Source organism: Penicillium cataractarum, assembly GCF_028827025.1.
Source record: "Penicillium cataractarum strain IBT 29864 chromosome Unknown utg000001l, whole genome shotgun sequence".
Lineage (NCBI taxonomy): Eukaryota > Fungi > Ascomycota > Eurotiomycetes > Eurotiales > Aspergillaceae > Penicillium > Penicillium cataractarum.
Window position 1 is genome coordinate 4895286 of NW_026622737.1, and position 17792 is coordinate 4913077.

Consider the following 17792-nt stretch of genomic DNA (forward strand, 5'->3'; position numbering starts at 1 on the left):
ATAAGGAGAATCGGATGGTTCCCATCTGGAGAGCAAATTTGCCGCCAGACGGGATCCGAATGGATGCGCGGGGCTCCTTTCAAGCCAATCGGTTCACGCAGGACACGCCAGTGAAAAGCTTTAAACCTTCAGCCACAGGTTGAAAACACCCTTGAGGTACTCGACGATCTCGGATCCGCCAAGCTTGCTCTCGCCGAAGAGGCGATCCACAAAGGTAATAGGGCACTCCTGGACCTTGTAGCCCATAGCCTTGGCGCGGACCATCATCTCCATCTGGAAGCTGTAACCCTTGCTTTGAGTGCTGGTAATGACCTTCTCCAGCACCGCCTTCTTGTACAGACGGAAGCTACCCGTCAGGTCGCTGACACCGGGCATCAACATGACGTCGGCGATCAGGTTGGCAGTGCGCGAGGTGAACTTGCGGAAGAGGTCCCAGCCGTAAACACCACCCTTGATATCTCCGCGGTTCGCATACCGCGTGCCGGTGACAATATCCGCGTCGGTCTCCTTCTGGATTCTGATCATCTCGGGGATGAACTTGGGGTGGTGGCTGAAGTCGGCGTCCATGATAATGATGAAGTTGCCGGTGGCAAACTGCAGACCGTGGACGTACGCAGTGCCCAGACCGAGCTTGCCCTGGCGGGGCTTAAGGACAATGTGTTCGGGGCCGTAAAGGCGCTGGAGCTGCTTGCCGATCTCGAGGGTACCGTCAGGGGAGCCATCGTCAACGACAATAATTTCCCAATCCAGGTTGCTACATTCAAATCAGAATGTTAGTATTGTGCAGCTCTTCCGTTGAGGGTAATTGGAGGTCCGCACTTCTCGTTGAAGGTCCTCTGGATCAGCCAGGTGATAATAGGGAGGTTGCGCCGTTCATTGTAGGTGGGCAGGATGACCGAGTACTTGTTCTTGGTGGCGGCCATTTTGTTTTCGAAAGAATCAGGTATTTTGGAGTTAATTAATTGTCTCCAGGACAAGTGCGATCCAGAAAAGGAGAAAAGAAAAGAGTAGGGAGCGAATGGCTAACAGCTTGTAGCTTCATGGAGGATCCCCCAGACGCGCCAACTCGCCAGATCCGGAGTCCACCGCCTTGGGCAGAATCCGATAGCTTATCGCGTCCCACGAGCTTCCCCGACTTCTTGATCAACTGGTTCAGCCTCCTCGTCCGTCATTGCTTGATACTCCAATCCGGAACATGGCGTCCCCGGCTTTGCATCAGCGCAATGCATCTAGATGTAAGTATTCTGTTGTCAGGGATGTTCATATCAATATTCCGGTCACAAGGCTGACCATATTAGCTTCACGGCCCCGCAGCTCAACACGCGGTCCTTTAGATGTATCAGATGAGTGAGCAACATCCTGAGAATCATTGAAATGGAAAGCCCCCCTAATACAATGAAAATAGCCCACTTTCACTCTCGTCATTATCCATCTCCCCTAGTGCCGATAAACATCCCTTATCTCAAACCGACGGCTTCTCCGGGTCCTCCTTCCACGATCTAGACCCGCTGGCTCCAGACGATCTGCCAGAAACTCTAGGCAAAGATCTCTCATTCCTCTTGCGCAATAACATATTCCATCCTCTCTCGCAGGTTGATATTCCTTCACCACTCCGCTCGGAATTTGTTGTCCTCAACCCTGGCGAACCCCTTTCATCCTCACTTGGTCTCCTGGAGAAGCTACTCTCAGAAGGTCGCTTCCTAGTCGCCGCACATTTCGCCAGCTCCATCTTAACATCCTCCTTAATTTCACCGACTGATATCAAGGTGATATTCTCATTGTTTTACACGCGCCTGGCTTGCCTGGAATTGTCTGGCAACACGGTACTCGCAGCCCAGGAGTCCAAGGCTCTGGAGGATCTCAATTCCACATTTTACTACATCGACTCCAGTTTGGACGACACTGAGGCTGAGAAACAGCACGAGAAAGTTCATACAGACTTTCCTCGCCACATTGTGCCATGGCCACTTCGAGTGCTAGCGGTGCGGCTTCAAAGCATTGGATTTGGGGACTCCCGAAGAAGTATTGGTGGCTTGTATGAGATCGGGTTGGAAGCACGAAGCCAAATCATGAGGAATGATTGCAGCGACAGCGAACGGAAGATTTGGAGAGAGAGGCTGGCGGATCTTGGAATCCGAAGCGTTAATGCTCTGGTGGAAATGGGAGACCTGGATGCAGCGAAGCGATCACTCGAGTCTCTCCGGGCTTCTGAGGATACAGAGGCCATGAAATTAAGAAAGTCGCTTCTTTTCTTGCGAATAGGTGACCTCGATGCCGCAGAGCGAGTTTTCGGGGATTCTCGCGAGTCGAAGGAGGCGGCTCTCTTGAAGCCACTTCTGAGCATGTCGGAGGGTCGCTATCAAGACGCAGTGACCGAGTGGCGAGCCCTTCACGAAGATACGCAAAGGACAGATAAGGCTCTAGTAGGTCAAAATCTGGCCGTGTGTCTTCTTTACTCTGGGAAGCTGGACGAGGTACGTCAACCAACCTCCTTCTCTACTCTGATCTACTCACTGATTAAAACATTAGGCGCGCCAACTCTTAGAGGACCAGGTTTCCGCCCACCATTCGTTTGGCAGCCTAATTTTCAACCTCTCAACCGTCTATGAGCTCTGCTCCGACAGTGCTGGGACATTGAAGGGAAAATTGGCTGCAACCATCGCAGAGCAACCAGTATCCGGCCAGACCAATTTAGACCGGCCTAACACTGACTTTAAGCTATGAGACAACTGAACAAGCATGAATGACCAACCAGCCGAATGGATTGAGTCCAAGCTCCTTCCTATACCGAGCGCCAATGTGAATAATACCCACTCCATGAATGAATGCCAACCCGATAAGAATAAATATAGAGTGCAACCCTGTTCACACCGAACACCATGCATCCAAATCCATGCAAAACATAATAAAAACGCCCATGAATGCGCTGTACATCCAGCCTCAAGAACCCACTGTACTCGGCTGCGCTGGCTCCGGTTTTGCAGGTGCCCGCGTCTTCGGCCGTCTAATGACAATCTTCTCGCCCTCCTTCTCCCAACCAAGTTTCTCAACGTCAACCAGCTTCTCCCACGTCCAGCCCTCGTCATCGCCCGTGCAACCGCCCACGATCCAACTCACATGGACATTGAGGTACGCACTGCCAACGGCCTTGAGAGCGTGTCTCCGGACTCGATCCACCGCCCAGTCCATCACTGCCTGCGTATACGAATCCACGGTCTTGCGTACCCGCCAGAAAACGATCCAGTTATCATGCATCAATGCGTCAAGGGCCTGGTCAATGGTTTTATCGGAGAATGCGTAGTCCCTCCGCGCGCGGGCACGTAGCTCAAAGGCCGAGACCATATCGTCCTGTCGACAGGCATAGTCGAGAATCAAGTACGAGACTATCTCTTTCACCTCGGAGTCTGGGAGCGGGTGCGATCGCGAGTGTAGTTTGTCGAGGCTGTAGCGCAAGGACGGGAAGTATGATGGAGGGTGCTGGGCGCGAATGGACAAGCGGATGGAGAATATATGGACGCGCTGGGTGAAATCGATAGGCGTTTCCGAAGCCGTGGCAAGAGTGGCTTCGCGGAGCTTGCGCAAGGAGAGGAGGAGAGTGGACAGTTCGGATGAAGGTGGGGGGATGCCTTTGTCCGCGGGGCTTCGTTTCGAGGAAGGCAGGGCGGCTGGAGGATTCGATGTCGCATCGTTCGAGGCGCTGGTAGGGAGGGATGCGAATGCAGCGTCGAGATCTTTGGAGTGATCTGCGCAGAATTTCATATATCGCGCCACGATCTTGTCATAGTACTCGTGTTGAGCTTGGTAAGTGAGAAGCCTGCCATAGCCCCCGTCAGTAACAATGGCAATCTGATTGTGACTCTTGTTCGGCGACCATACTTCTTATCGCCCTTGGACACGAATCCGACATTTTCAAGCGAGTCGGCCACCGGCTTCAACCGGCTTCCCTGCGCCCTTGACTGCATTGCGCGCGTGAGGGCAGTTTCGCGGGGATGAAGCGGGCCGCCGCTGCCACAAGCTATACAACAGTTGTCATGTGAAGATGGACATTGCACTGACCGCCTTAATGCTTCTCTTATTCCTACTATACTGTCACACTTAGAGCTATGTCATTATGCAGAAGATAGAGTATAATATAGGAGTCTACAACTTACCTTGGCATTTTTTTATTTCTCTAGAAAGAATGATCAAAAATTTCCCCATTGACCAGTGATTTGTCTAGCTTCTCGCATGGTCACTATCAGATGCTACCTGTGTTTGGCTCGTTTGCACCGAGGTTCCCAACGAGGCGAATCTTCCCAACTACTCAACGCTCCCTTTTGTATATAGATTTCCACTTTTTTTCTTTTCTTTCAATCTGATAATCTACAGACCCGCAGTAGATCGCTGGTCTGCTTACCTACCTTGCATAATCCGTGGCTGATCTGCCGACTTCAAAATTGCACAGCTTCCGGCCCTGCATCTGACTTGCATGTGAAGTGACAAGATGTCTCGCCAACGCCGTCCTGTTCAGGAGAAGACTTCAAGATCGGAATTACAGACATCTACAGTGGCCAATGCAGTCTTAGAGGTACCGCCCAAGGTGGTGAAAAGGTTGCTTCATTGGGATGATTTGCCTCATTGGCAACGCGATAACCATCACATCCACACCGGTTATCGTCCAGCGTCATCTTCGTTCCTGGGCTCGTTCCATTCTCTGAGCTACCTCCACAACGAGTCTGTGAACATATATACGCATCTACTACCGGGGCTAGCGGCCATTCCGGCCTGGTATCAGCTTCACCGAGTTCTCGCACCCCGTTATCAGACTGCAGATGATTCGGATATCGCGGCTTTTGCCTGTTTCTTTGCCGGGGCAGCTTTCTGTCTGGGCATGTCCGCCACCTACCATACCATCTCAAATCATTCCCCTCGTGTGGCACGAATCGGCAATGCTCTCGACTACATCGGTATCGTCGGTCTTATCGTGGGTAGCTTCGTGCCCAGCGTCTTCTACGGATTCTACTGTCTTCCCACGCTTCAACATCGATACTGGACCATGATCTGTACTATCGGGCTAGGCTGCGTGTGTGTATCTATCATCCCCTCGTTCCGAACTCCCCGCTGGCGACCCTTCCGTGCAGCCATGTTTGTCGGGATGGGCCTGTCGGCCGTCTTCCCCGTGCTCCACGGGGTGACCCTCTTCGGGGTTGAGCGCATGCTCCAACAAATTGGCCTTGGCTGGCTACTGCTCCAAGGCTTTTTGTACATTCTCGGTGCGAGCATCTACGCGGCACGCGTGCCGGAACGGCTGTGGCCGGGCAAGTTTGATCTCTTTGGCCATTCGCATCAGATTTTCCATGTGCTTGTGGTATGTGCTGCAGTGGCCCATCTAACAGGGTTGCTGAAGGCATTTGACTATCGCCACAGCGGGAGTGCCGAGGTTTGTCAGATTCCACGCGGCTGAGTCGTGACGAACGGACATGAGAGGGAAGAAGAGAAGGAGAAAGGGCTTAGAGCTTGGGAGCAAAGTTGGACAACAGACTCATGGAAATTGGGTAACATGGGATGACACAGTGCACCTGTGTTGTTTACTAGAGAGATGTTTCCACATCCTGCCTCGGGTAGAGTCAGGTCTGGAAAGGTCTTTTTTGGTTCCCAGCTGACGAGCACCCAGTTCGTGATGTGCAACAATGACCACGATTCCAAGGAGCGGTGGGCAGCCTCTGGCATTGTGTGTCCGGTCAGCGGAGTCGAGACGGATCCGAGGATCCTGTGTCATTCACATGGGGCTCTCGTTGTTTTCTGGGGTCCCTGGATGATCATTGGAGGAAAAAAACTGGGATGAACTGTCAGGTCTTACTAGTGACAAATGGGCTGCAGCTCATGACAGGCCCAACGGTGCCGCGTCCGTCGGGCTTCCCACGATGAGATAAAGGGGAAATGCAGAAACGTCTGAAAATCAAATTGGCTGGATGCGATTGACAATGTTGCATCAGTGTACGACGTAGAGAGCTCTTGGGTGTTTCCACAGAGAATCAAGAGAACCAAGGAACGACGAGAGGACAGGAAGCGGCAGTGCAATTCAACGAAAGCCTGTTAAATTTCATTATATTCCTTAGAAGAAATTGAGCGTTGCTCTACAAGAGCCTCCACCGGAGTCGCCATCGCCGTCCTCTATCGTCGTCTCACTCGAACACCAAAACCCCCAAGTTCTGGGATTGTCCAAGTCAGTGCAACGGCCGGGGGATGTTGGAAAGACCCTTTTCAACGTGCCAGTTAGCACTTGCATGCGAGGTTGATCAGATGGGAACATCTGGGGTTTCACAGCGGCTGACTCCGCCATTGCGGCTGGCGTCGGTACAGAATTCCCAAATGTGAGTGTGACATTTTTGGAGGGTTGGATCTTTTAGGCAAGAAGTCTGAGCTTATTCGAGCTTGATGGGCTTATATAGACGAAGACATGCCAGGCCGCGGGCACGAAAAAGAGAGGAGATGGAAAGACTTTATACCTATTGATCTATACAGGTCGATAGGTATCTTTGTATATCCAACTACGTGGGTGTATACCTTAGATTGCTAGCCCTGATATCCATCTAGCATTTTATCTTTCTCATTACTTTCTTCCAACGTCGCAGTCACATTGATCTATTTTTCTATCCGTCGATCATCCTTACCCTGGCATTCAATACACCCATGTTGGCAGGACAGAGCGGACCTCTCCATTCAATACCACGAAAACTCCCTCTCGGGACCTTCACTGCCACGCCAGATGCTTGCCGACTCTATTGGAAACCAGCTTGCGGGAGGCGACGCACCAAAACTCCGAACCGCATGCGAGAATTGCAGACAATCCAAAGTCAAGTGCAATCTGTCTGGCAAGAAGGTGTGTACTCGCTGCCTCCGGAATGGACTGCAATGTCAATATGGATTCGCCAATCGCTCCGGTAAACCAAAGGGTAGTAAAAACCGAGCGACGCTGAGGAAACTGGGCCAATTACCGGAGGAAAAGCCTCCTGTTCGGGGATATCGTGGTGGCCGGCTGGTGCCTCCTGTTGTAGATCGTAAGCCGCTAGTGAACGCAGGCTATCAAGCGCATATGAGTGAGGCAATGATAGATGATGATGTAGGTGATGGTATTGTCATTTTCATCGGAGAAATCTAGGCTAACGTCCTATTTCTCGCTGGTGTTTACAGGTCTGCTTGATTTCAGGCTCATCAAGTCTTTGGGATAGCCCACAAGGTCTTGGCACTCTATCTCTGGAAACGCCCATATGTCCCTCGCAAATGAGAGCAGTGGGTGGCTCACCCTTTGCGGACTTTATGGATGCTTGCCCTCCCTTCTCCATCGGTCTAGGCTACCCGCAAACTCCAGTGACACCCACGTTTCTCGCATCAGATCCACTGGGAGATGGCATGACAAGCCCACCACTTAGTGGCTCCGTATCCTCACCTTACCCAGGGATAGTATCGTGCGAATGTGTTGATATGCAGTTGTTCCATATGAATCGACTGAACCAACTCCTGGCCGAGTCTCAGCCACTCCGCTTCGACCAGAGCTTGCAGACAATCAAAGCGACTTTTTGCGCTGGGCAAATCTTCCTACAGTGCCGGACATGCGCCAAGGATAGTTCCAATCTGCTGCTCCTCATTTCCGTTCTCAATTTGACTCTGCAGCTATTCGAGTACTGGATATCGCGGGAGACTTCTCGAGCGCCACAGGCGGATCACGGAGTCGATATCAGATATGGATACTACGAGGTCCGTCATGAGGAGAACCTACAGATACGCAAGTTTTTACTCCGAGGTCTACTTTTGCAGTGTAGAGAGTTGCTCTCCCTGCTAACAACGACTATCAATGCCTCCTACCTGGACGGTGAGAGCTCGGCCGTGGTAAAGACGACTACCGGAGAGACAGATCACCAACCCTGGTCCTCTCCGGGTAGTCTGTGCACCCCCTTGTCCGACCTTGACCCCGAGTTATTGAATCACAATGATTCTGAGAGCAAGTGTCTGCTGCCGATCGTCGCGGGTTACGAGGCAACTGTGGATGCATTCCTTCAGACCGTGTCGATGAATGAATGCATCTGTGGATCGAAATGTGGAGATGAATCTGTTTAGGTGCCTTGCTTGAACATATCGGTATGAGATGGTACGAATTGGAAATGGATTGTTTGTTTTTTGCGATTTGTATTCTATCCAGGGAGGGCCAGTTGCGAAGGAAAGTCAATTTTGAACCTTTGATTCCCACAAGTTCTACAGTACATGCAGATCAGTTTGTCACACGAATTGAACATTCATTTGACCGAATAGGCTATATGATCTTCTTGCATAGACATTAAGAGAATAATATCGTGTTATGTACTATGTGCAGTGTTAATACGTAGAGTCCATATTATCTCCGGTCTTAACCCCACACTTTCGGTCCGCGGCGAGCCTCGGCATTTCTGGACCGAGTTAGCCTGCGACCTGCACTCCAGACTGTATAAGACCCCAACCTTCCAGTTTCCCCTCACGCCTACAAAAGCCAAAACCAAAACCCCAACATCAAAATAAGGAGCTGGACAAAAGGAACCCAGAACAACACAATACACTCTACAACCATGGCTCCCTCCGACCGTCTCACCCAGGTCAACAAGCACCTCAACTACCCGGCTGGCATGCTCGCCGGCCAAGTAGCCATCATCACTGGTGCAGGCCAGGGTATCGGCGCCGAAGCAGCACGCCTCTTTGCCAATGAAGGTGCCAAGGTAGTCGTCGCTGATATTGACAGCAGTACGTGTGACCCTCTACTCAACCACCGACACCGTTTGATGACTCCTCCCCGCACATGGCAAGATCAAGCATCAGCCTGGCCTAGCTAGATACTAGCATTCCCACCCTACATCAATGGATGAGGGAGTTTGCGGTAATTCACTCTATTAAGCTCAGCGCTAATATAAACTATAGAGAAGGCGAATGCTGTCGCTGACGCTATCAACGCCGTCGAGCCGGGCCGTGCACTCGCTGTCGTCGGCGATATCCTGGACGCCAGTTACGTCGAGACGCTGGTGAAGCAGACGGCCGAGTTTGGCGGTGGCAAGATCCATATTATCATTAACAATGCCGGGTTTACCTGGGACGGTGTGATTCACAAGGTATGTTCTTCGCTGGGGTTGTCATACCTTACGAGGCGGTGTCCTGGATCCCGCCAGTAGAAAGATTGGCCTTCGGTATATACTTTATACATGAATTCTTATGCTGACGCACTACACAGATGACAGATAAGCAATGGGACACCATGCTAGCCGTACACAACACGGCGCCATTCCGTCTCGTCCGCGCCGCAGCCCCGTACTTCCGCGTTAAGGATAAGGAGCCCCGAGTTATTATCAACATTAGCAGTACGAGCGGTATCCACGGAAACGCGTACGTCCATCTCCTAGCCCATTTCCCCCAATATCCCACACTACTCTACACCCATACTAATACCTCCCTCCCCACCACAGCGGCCAAGCAAACTACGCCGTCGCCAAAGCCGGCGTCGTCGGCCTAACCCGCACAATCGCCAAAGAATGGGGCCCGGCCTTCGGCGTCCGCTCAAACACCATCGCCTTCGGCTACGTGACCACCCGTCTTACAGCAGCCAAGGAAGCCGGTGCTTTCATCACCACGCCCGACGGGACTAAGGTTGCCCTCGGTATCCCCGGGAAGCAGTTGGATGGGAAGAAGGGCGATGAGGCGGCCGCTTATCCGGATATTCCGCTGCGCAGGCCGGCGAGTCCTGAGGAAGCGGCCAGGGCGGTGCTGGGTGTTGCGAGTCCGTATTTCTCGTATGTTAATGGGGAGACTATTCGGGTTACTGGGGGGAGGAATATGTAAGTTTGAGGATGGGGATGAAGAAGATGTGGAGGGGAGGGGAGAACAAATCGGGGACGTGTATAGTGTGGTTTGTGGTAGGGTGGTGAATTATTTTATTGGTGGGGTTAAGTTAATATCATGCCATGTTAAAACTACGAATAGAGAAGGTACAGGGTCTCATCTATATCTATGTGGGAGGGAGTACATGGCTCATGCAGCAGAACGTGGATTTGCCGTTTCAGTCCAACTGTCAACCTACCGGAGCTATTGAGCAATTTAACAGCCTTGTGTACTTTCAACTACGTTTCAACACTTTCTCCAACCACCTTACTAGCTTCCCGCCGTTAAACTTACAAGGGCCCAGACTCATCCTCAGCACCAGACCTATTTAGCTAACGTAGATGGCTACCGTTCGTAGAAGGTATCACGGACCACGCTATCAACGACAACGGCCACCGTAATGGTAACAGACAGAGCAGTAATATCTGTCTTACGGTGACACGAGCACCACCTGGAGACCTGAAAGCTTACTTCGAGTCGAGGATAGTATAGTCACGAGACGTACGGCCGAGGCGATGCCCATCGGGTTCGCCGTTCTCGCCTAGGTGTGGCATTCAGGGATCCTAGGAGGACTGTGGGACAAGAGTAACGTTGCACGGGAGGGAAAAAGTCAAACTGGGAAATTGGAAATGAAGATTACCAGACGGGTAATTGCTAAGAGGGTGAGACGTAGATAAGTAAGAATGGAGTTGATGATGAATAGCAGTAGAAACTAAAACGAGAGCCAAGTAAGAGAAAAAATAGTAGTAGATGAGATGCATTTATTTGTTCAATTCGCTCCGTAGAGTCTTCAGGTATCATATCGTAAATAGTCAAAATCCCAATCCCAATCCGAATCCAAACCAGCCTATGCCGCGAAAACAAGATAGTCTATGCACATGCAAACACAAAAAGCCGAGAAGATCATATCTGATCACCACCCATAAAATCGTAAACAGAAAGAGGAGGAAAAAACAGGAGCCCATTTCAGGAGGAAATTCAAGGAAGAGAAATAGCTCAACGCCCGAACGACCCGTGCAAGGAAACTCAGGGTTCCAGTCCACATAAAAGAAATGTTGACAGCAGCCCTACTCAAGGGTCTGTCTGTCTTCACGCGAGCCTCCCAATATATATTATGCCAATGTGTGTCAAGAGAAAAAGAACAAAAGACAATCAAAACATCCATCCGGCCAATATATGGCAAAATATTAAAACAATAGAAAGGAAAAAGATCCATCCTGTCCTGTCCGGCGGGGACGGTTTAGGATAAAAACGCCCAGCGGTGTGGGATCCAGAAGTCACACGGTCGCTGGGCCAAGTTGTGGGGGGTATAATCCATAAGAAAAACGGTAAATATGTCCAGGGAATTAAAAAGGGTCACAGGGAAGAGAAGCTGGTGGCCGAGACTCCAAATGGGAAAGGGGATTGATCATCCTCGGCAAGCACACTTTTTTTTTGGTTGCGCGGCAGCTTTTGAAGATGGAAACAATCCAGAGAGTAGAGCAACCGAGATGCTTAATCGAATAGAACTCCAGGCGCAGAGAAAAAGCAAAATCCAGGGTGGGTAATTGTTGGGTGAAGGGGCGTGAGATCGTGAAGCTGCGTTAAGAGGGGGAGTAGGTAGAAGGGAGTCCAAAGTGGGAGATATCGTGAAAGTAGTCAGGGTGTTCAGCAAACCTGGATCGGGGCGCCAGCAATGAAGGAATCCACGGGAACGGAATGCTCCACGCAGATTGGATGAGGGAAGACGACCTTGCAGTCCGGGATTTGCACCTGCTCCGAGGCAACTGGCGACATACAGTTGTAGTCGGAGTAGTCGGAGTAGTCCTCGGTGAGAGCGGACGCATCGGAGATCGCAGAATCGGAAAAGTCCGAGTAGTACGAGGAATCCGATGACGATCCAGAGGGCTGGGCATGCATAGGCAACTGCTGGTAATTGGGATCCACGGGAATGGTGAACGGAACCTGGTTGGCAGGCGGAATGAGGGTATGGTCCCAAGCAGTGGGGACCTGGACGGGGACCTGGGGCTGAAGGACCTGGACTGGGGATGGTTGAGCCGGGGCGGGAGCCGTGGTCATGACTGAATCGGTGAACCGGGGACAGTCCACAATCATCTGGCGCAGTTCCGGAATGGTTATCCTCTTGGCTGGGTCGCGTTCGAAGACACGGCTCAGAATGTAGACCATCTCCGTGGACAGGGGCAAGATGGACTTGAGGAAGAAAGGATCCTTGAGATAGGCCCGGAAAGTGGAATCCTCGAGGGAGGCGCGTTTCCAGGGGTTGCGACCACAGGTCAGGTTGACCAGCATCACGCCGAGACTCCAGACGTCATTGGCGGCCGAGGCGTAGCAAGACATGGGGCGGGGGTGGGATTGTTGACACTCTGTGACGTTTCGGGTATATTAGGATGGCCGTTTCAGACGAGAGGTGTGTGTGGAGAAGGGTAGGCAAGGAGAAGAAGAAAGGATAGCCAGGAAATCAATCCTAATGGCGGAATGGGCTCAAAAGACGGAAAGAAACAAGAAGAAAAGACACAGCATCAAGTGTCTCGGATCAAGACTTCAACACTTACCAGGCGACATGTAGAAAGTGGAACCGCAACCGAAGTCCGAGGTGTAGTAATCCTCGGTCGCAAGGCCAAAGTCGGCGAGCTTAACGGTCATGCCTTGGTCCGTCACCAGAACGTTCTCCGGCTTCAGATCCCGGTGGTAAATCCCAATGGAATGGCAGAACTGTACGGCATCCAGGAGTTGAAGGAACACGCGCTTGACCAAGGGGTCATTCCCGACAAAGTGGCCCTTGTCGGTGATGCTGGAGAACAGATCGCCCTCGGGGCAAAACTCCATGACGACGTAGGTACAATCCAGGGAGTCCATGATGCGAACGAGGGAGACGACGTTGGGATGTTGGCTGGCCCGGTGGTGGAGACGAATCTCGCGCTGCTGATACTTGAGTTGTCGGGGATCCAGCCCGGACTTGTTGAGAGCCTTGACGGCATATCGAACGTGGGTGTGGATGTCCAAGGCAGTATATACGACTCCATAGGCGCCGATCCCGAGGATGCCGGTGAGTTCAAGCCGGTTGGCCAGGATCAATCCTAAACGGTCCTCGGGAGCATAGCAGCGGGGGATGGGAGTGAGGGGAGGAGTTGGTAGCTCGTTCGGATACATGTTATGGATGTGATGTATCCGGGGGGGAGGAGAGAGAGAAAGGAGGAAGAGAGAAGGAGGTGAAGATATAGTCCAATAGAGAGAGGGTAAAGATCCAAAGTGGTTTACTCCTGGGGATATAGTCGGAACCTCTGGTTCAGATAGTCGAGTGGCAAGTGTTTATACAAACGGGTCGTGTCCAGGATTTCAAGTGGCAATAAAATCGGGAGTCCAAGGTCCAAGGATATTGTGGTGATCTTTTGGAAAGTTTCACACGGTTCCAAAATATACTCCAGGGTTCATTCACAGGCGTCCATTCCAGGGAAAAGAGAGAGTGATAGTCCAATATGGGGGAGGGAGTCCAGAGAGTGGGCGATAAATAAAATAGAAAATAAGATGGTAAGACCAAAGGTGTCAAACCAAGACCCCTAGTCAACGGGCGAGATCAAAAGGAGAGAGAGGGGGATATATAAGAAGACGAAGGAGGGTGAGAGAGAGGGAGAAGAGGTAAAGAGGTAGGAGGATCAGGAGAAGAAGTATAATGATGATTGTTTTGGGGCGGAGGAGGAGGGGGACAGATAAAAATAAAAATAAGATCGATGATGCCGACATGTGCGTGGAGATAGAGGATCTCACTGGCAGTGGCACTATTACTGACAAGTACTTCGACTAGGCTGACTCGGGCTGACTGCAGTGTCCACATGGCTGGCCTCCTTTTCCTCCGCCTTCTCTAGTACTCTAGTATCCTACATACTTTACACTATCCCCCTTGGCTTTGTAAACTTTCCCTTCTGTCAGTGTTGGCGGTGTGCACTAACTTTGGACTTCTTACCAACTTGCGACTAACGCTTCCCATTCGCAGCTCTAGACCAATCACCAACGGGCCTGCCGCAGGTCGTGCAGACGCCACCTGCAGGTGGTGATTGGGTGGGCCTAGAGGCAAGTTGCGAATAACGATCGACTCGACTCGCCCCCTATTTTTTGCTCCTGTACTGTATGTATGGAGTACTTCCGGTGGCAATAGGGCAGAATCCTTTTCTCAGTAATACCACAGCCACATCCGATCCACCATTCCACTAGTCTCGAGACTCCTTCCAATTCTTTCCTCTCCAAAGTACAGTCCTCCAGTATCCTCCGTTCAGTATACTTTGTACTGTACTTCCTCCTCTTCCAGTCAGCCACTCTCACACTCCCTCGTAAACTCTCTCTCTCTCTCTCCCTCTCTCTCCCTCTCCAACCGGGCTCGATCCTCTTCCCCCCCCATGTTGATTTCCCGCCACCTCACCGGATTCATCTCCCATGATCCATCCAGCCTATCTGCTCCATCTTGGTTCCATCTTGGTCCGTGTCCACAACTGTCCTTTCCACGGCCCACTCCCAGCCCCGCAGGGTGCGTGGTGGGTGGATCATCCTTTTCCCTAGTGGCCGTGGAATGAGGCGTGTCTGGGTTTGTTGCTGCTGCTGCTCCAAAACAGCCTGTCCTCTCTGTGCCCCGTTTCATCCCATGGGTCCTGGCTACACCGTATTTTGGCCTCGTCAACCGTTTGATTCGGATGAGCTAATCGTGAATCCACAGTCGGGAGTCTAGAGTCCTACCATCCTCAACCTGGCCTACATGTTTTGTTTCCAACTCTCTGCCCCACAAGGCAGACAAAAACAGGTCAGCACAGAGGCTAGAGCCAAAAGCATCCAACATCAACAAGAACCGGTCTGGCGGGGAATTCGGTCGGTGGCCAGCCCATGATCAGAAGTGAGGCGATGAGGATAGACCTCCTCTGGACCAACCAAGGCAGCCCAAATGGCTGGGGGAGTGTTCGTTTTCGAGAACGAGTGGATCTTCCCGATTTCGCACGGGCCTGGGACCCTGGCATCTGAGCTGTCGCTCATTGGGGGAGAGAAGGGGGGTGGGTGCACGGTGCACTGCCCGAGTCACAGAACTGGCACACCTCGCAGTTGCACCAGCGACCAGGCTGCCCGCTGGCGCTTACAGGATGACCTGGATGGGTGGATGGTCGTGACCAAGCCCTTGGCCACTTGTCCTGCTGGTGGTGGATGAGCTGGTCTTTACTCTATCCCCCTGTTGGTCTGCCTCCTGCCTGCCTGCACAGCACCCCCCAGTCCTGAGGCCACGCCCACACCTGTTCTCTCCCTATCACTGCTGATCACTAGGGAGCGACATTTCCTCCCTCAACCCACCACTCAGCTCGAGTCTGCTTTCCACACACTCCAATCTACCTCTCGCGAGCGGTGAGTATCACCTGACCACTTCATCGATGCATCACATCAATCGGCGGGAATAGCCTACTGTACCCCAGGATTGCCATTGCAGCTGAACTCACGCGGTCCTCCGAATAACTAGCAAGTTAGTTCAAGAGCTTGCTTTTTCATCCGCCCTCACCGCTAGTAGCTACCCCATAACTCGCCCAGGGCATGTTACCAGTACATTTTTACGGTGTCCGACCGACATAGTCCTACATAGATCTACATAGTTGAATCCATAATCCTTCATAGTCGCTGCATAGTCCTGCAATTGAACCTATGATTGTCCAGAATGTGCTATCTTGTCAACTAGCATCGAGTACAAAGTCTACATTGCGAACACCCAGCAATGAGATCTACTCATCTCCCCCCTTCTTATCCGCCCAATACGGACAACGGTACTGGATGCGCCCCAAAGTAATTAATGCGATCCATCCATCCCATCCACTCCATCCTCCATTCCGATCATTGCATGATCTCCCCGCCCTGCAGGTGGCGGAATGCCAGTCAAAGGGGGAGAGCACATACTGTAGTACAGTAACCATGAAGGCGTCTGACACAGCTACAACTCACAAAACACTAAATCCCCCTCAAGACCCACAAAATAAACACACACCTCGACATCATCATCGAAGGGAAAAAGTAATCATCACATCACCACTTCTCCCAAGCTCTCCCGACGCGGAGTTCTTTGCCACCATTGGTACAAACAACCAGTGGCGAATGAGGCAACTTTTCTCCTCTTTGTTCCTTCCAGGGGGGGAGTCTAGACTAAACTCGACATGGGCATCGAGTCGAAGTTTTTAATTTTGTGATATGATATAATGATAATAATCATGGAATCGGGTGAGATACTATTCCGAGTAAGAAGGATTGGATGATCATGGGGCTATGGGGGGATCGACGTCTTCCAGAAGACTCTTCGCCGCATCGAAGTCATGATGCCCAACTGGGTTTTTGCTTGTTACTTGCTTCCTTTTGCCATCTCAAACTGCCGTATCTTCAATGATTAGTACTTTGTAATAATCCGTGCTCCAGTATAGCAGTAATCTACCGTCCCCACATTCATCAGAAATGCAAGTATAATCACAGCACACCTCCGAATCACCCCTATAACACAATAACACATTGAAATCAAGAACATACGCAATGAATAAAATCCACCTCCACAGGTCCTTCTCGCATCCACCCAACCGGCTCCCTCGGCAGGGGCCCCATCCCACAGATTACACGTTCCACCGGTTTCTTTGTTCTCCTCGCCTCTCGTATTTGCCATCCGTCCTCAGGCCACCCAACCCCCATCAACCATGGTGACTGGTCAGCGGCCACGCAATTTTCCAAACATCCTATCCTCCCCCGGTCCAATCGGCTATCATCCACGACTGGAAATCCCCCAAGGCGATTGCTTCCAGCGACTTGCGCAGGACATAAATTATTCATGGATCTTTAATGTGCTGCACCTATCGCTCGACGGCAGATTATGCTGTAGGGGCCACGAAGTATGGTGGAGTATAGACGTAGGTATCCTATTTGTCCGACCTCTTCGATATCGTGTCTGATTATCCGTTCTCTTGGGACTCTCTTTCAATGGGGGTACCAGAGAGACTCAAAACTTGAATAATCCCAGCCTCCAAGCCCCCCTCATGTTTCACTTAGTTGACAGGCTTTGTCCACCTCCGTCCAACTACTGTAGTACGTTGCACGGCAACGCCAGCCGATGGATGGATTGATGGTCTATAGCGGCGTAGGCCACGCGAGAAAAACAGGCGGCCGTTGGGTAATCGCTAAACAGTAGCCTTTTGTGATGGGTCATCCCCTCATCTATTGCTAACCTTGTCTCGTACTACTCTATCATTGCCAGGTTGAACTAGCCTATTAGCAGTCATCATCAACGGAAACTGACCCAGTCGATCGGCACGACGGTTGTGGTTCCATGGCTCGTTGATGTCAGATGTGCTGATCTAGAACGCTGACCTTTGCCTCTTACTACCTGCAGTAGGTGGACCTGTCCTCCATACAGCGAGGAGTAGAGTACCCCATCCATTGCCAAGATAGGTACCGTAGATTGTGTAATTATGCTTTTCCCCTCTTACCTTTCTCGGAATCCCATATCTCCGGACTCGACTCGTTCATTGAAACTCTATGGCTGCTGGGATACTGACGGCTGACCTGAAACAGCTCTTGGAGAAACCCTCGTGCCATGGTTGTATATTTGAAATCTAGGAACTAAGCTGGGATTCTGCCTTGGTTGTGGATCGAGATGTTCACGAAGAGTGCCCGGATGTAGTTTAGCTACTCGTACTTCCAATCAGCCCCGGTCTTAAGTTGACCTCTTATCGTTGATATGTTTGCTGCATTCGAATAGATCGTCTTGCAGTAGCGTTGCTGATAGGCCCGGCTGTGTTGACGCTAATCCCAACGCCTGCGCCCGGGTTTTAATATGTATGTTGTAGCGGGGTATTGCTTATTGATCGCGCCACTTACTCATGTCGGAGAGGGGCAAGGGGCTGTGAAGGCTGATAGGATAG

At 51.4% G+C, this 17792-nt stretch overlaps 9 protein-coding genes across 9 annotated transcripts; 5 read left to right on the forward strand and 4 right to left on the reverse strand.

Moving 5' to 3' along the window:
- Window positions 1-120: 120 nt before the first annotated feature.
- On the reverse strand, window positions 121-923 carry N7496_001721 (dolichyl-phosphate beta-D-mannosyltransferase; the record flags this gene model as incomplete). The annotated part of the gene is made up of 2 exons (XM_056694652.1): window positions 121-754; window positions 820-923. 2 exons carry the CDS (start codon window positions 921-923, stop codon window positions 121-123), a joined length of 738 nt encoding a protein of 245 aa, XP_056561381.1.
- A 272-nt stretch (window positions 924-1195) lies between these two features.
- Window positions 1196-2724, forward strand: N7496_001722 (uncharacterized protein; the record flags this gene model as incomplete). Its single annotated transcript, XM_056694653.1, has 4 exons — window positions 1196-1235; window positions 1299-1347; window positions 1406-2474; window positions 2530-2724. 4 exons carry the CDS (start codon window positions 1196-1198, stop codon window positions 2722-2724), a joined length of 1353 nt encoding a protein of 450 aa, XP_056561382.1.
- A 216-nt stretch (window positions 2725-2940) lies between these two features.
- On the reverse strand, window positions 2941-3962 carry N7496_001723 (uncharacterized protein; the record flags this gene model as incomplete). Its single annotated transcript, XM_056694654.1, has 2 exons — window positions 2941-3814; window positions 3877-3962. The coding sequence occupies 2 exons, from the start codon at window positions 3960-3962 to the stop codon at window positions 2941-2943; spliced, it is 960 nt and encodes a 319-aa protein (XP_056561383.1).
- A 521-nt stretch (window positions 3963-4483) lies between these two features.
- On the forward strand, window positions 4484-5443 carry N7496_001724 (hemolysin III family protein; the record flags this gene model as incomplete). Its single annotated transcript, XM_056694655.1, has 1 exon — window positions 4484-5443. One exon carries the CDS (start codon window positions 4484-4486, stop codon window positions 5441-5443), a length of 960 nt encoding a protein of 319 aa, XP_056561384.1.
- Window positions 5444-6748: 1305 nt separating this feature from the next.
- N7496_001725 (Zn(II)2Cys6 transcription factor domain-containing protein) lies at window positions 6749-8097 on the forward strand (the record flags this gene model as incomplete). The annotated part of the gene is made up of 2 exons (XM_056694656.1): window positions 6749-7102; window positions 7174-8097. The coding sequence occupies 2 exons, from the start codon at window positions 6749-6751 to the stop codon at window positions 8095-8097; spliced, it is 1278 nt and encodes a 425-aa protein (XP_056561385.1).
- A 482-nt stretch (window positions 8098-8579) lies between these two features.
- N7496_001726 (SDR family NAD(P)-dependent oxidoreductase) lies at window positions 8580-9837 on the forward strand (the record flags this gene model as incomplete). Its single annotated transcript, XM_056694657.1, has 4 exons — window positions 8580-8751; window positions 8926-9113; window positions 9233-9384; window positions 9465-9837. 4 exons carry the CDS (start codon window positions 8580-8582, stop codon window positions 9835-9837), a joined length of 885 nt encoding a protein of 294 aa, XP_056561386.1.
- A 384-nt stretch (window positions 9838-10221) lies between these two features.
- N7496_001727 (uncharacterized protein) lies at window positions 10222-10430 on the reverse strand (the record flags this gene model as incomplete). The annotated part of the gene is made up of 2 exons (XM_056694658.1): window positions 10222-10327; window positions 10348-10430. The coding sequence occupies 2 exons, from the start codon at window positions 10428-10430 to the stop codon at window positions 10222-10224; spliced, it is 189 nt and encodes a 62-aa protein (XP_056561387.1).
- Window positions 10431-11523: 1093 nt separating this feature from the next.
- On the reverse strand, window positions 11524-13026 carry N7496_001728 (serine/threonine-protein kinase; the record flags this gene model as incomplete). The annotated part of the gene is made up of 2 exons (XM_056694659.1): window positions 11524-12239; window positions 12429-13026. 2 exons carry the CDS (start codon window positions 13024-13026, stop codon window positions 11524-11526), a joined length of 1314 nt encoding a protein of 437 aa, XP_056561388.1.
- Window positions 13027-14803: 1777 nt separating this feature from the next.
- N7496_001729 (uncharacterized protein) lies at window positions 14804-15061 on the forward strand (the record flags this gene model as incomplete). Its single annotated transcript, XM_056694660.1, has 1 exon — window positions 14804-15061. The coding sequence occupies one exon, from the start codon at window positions 14804-14806 to the stop codon at window positions 15059-15061; it is 258 nt and encodes an 85-aa protein (XP_056561389.1).
- Between the last annotated feature and the right edge of the window lie 2731 nt (window positions 15062-17792).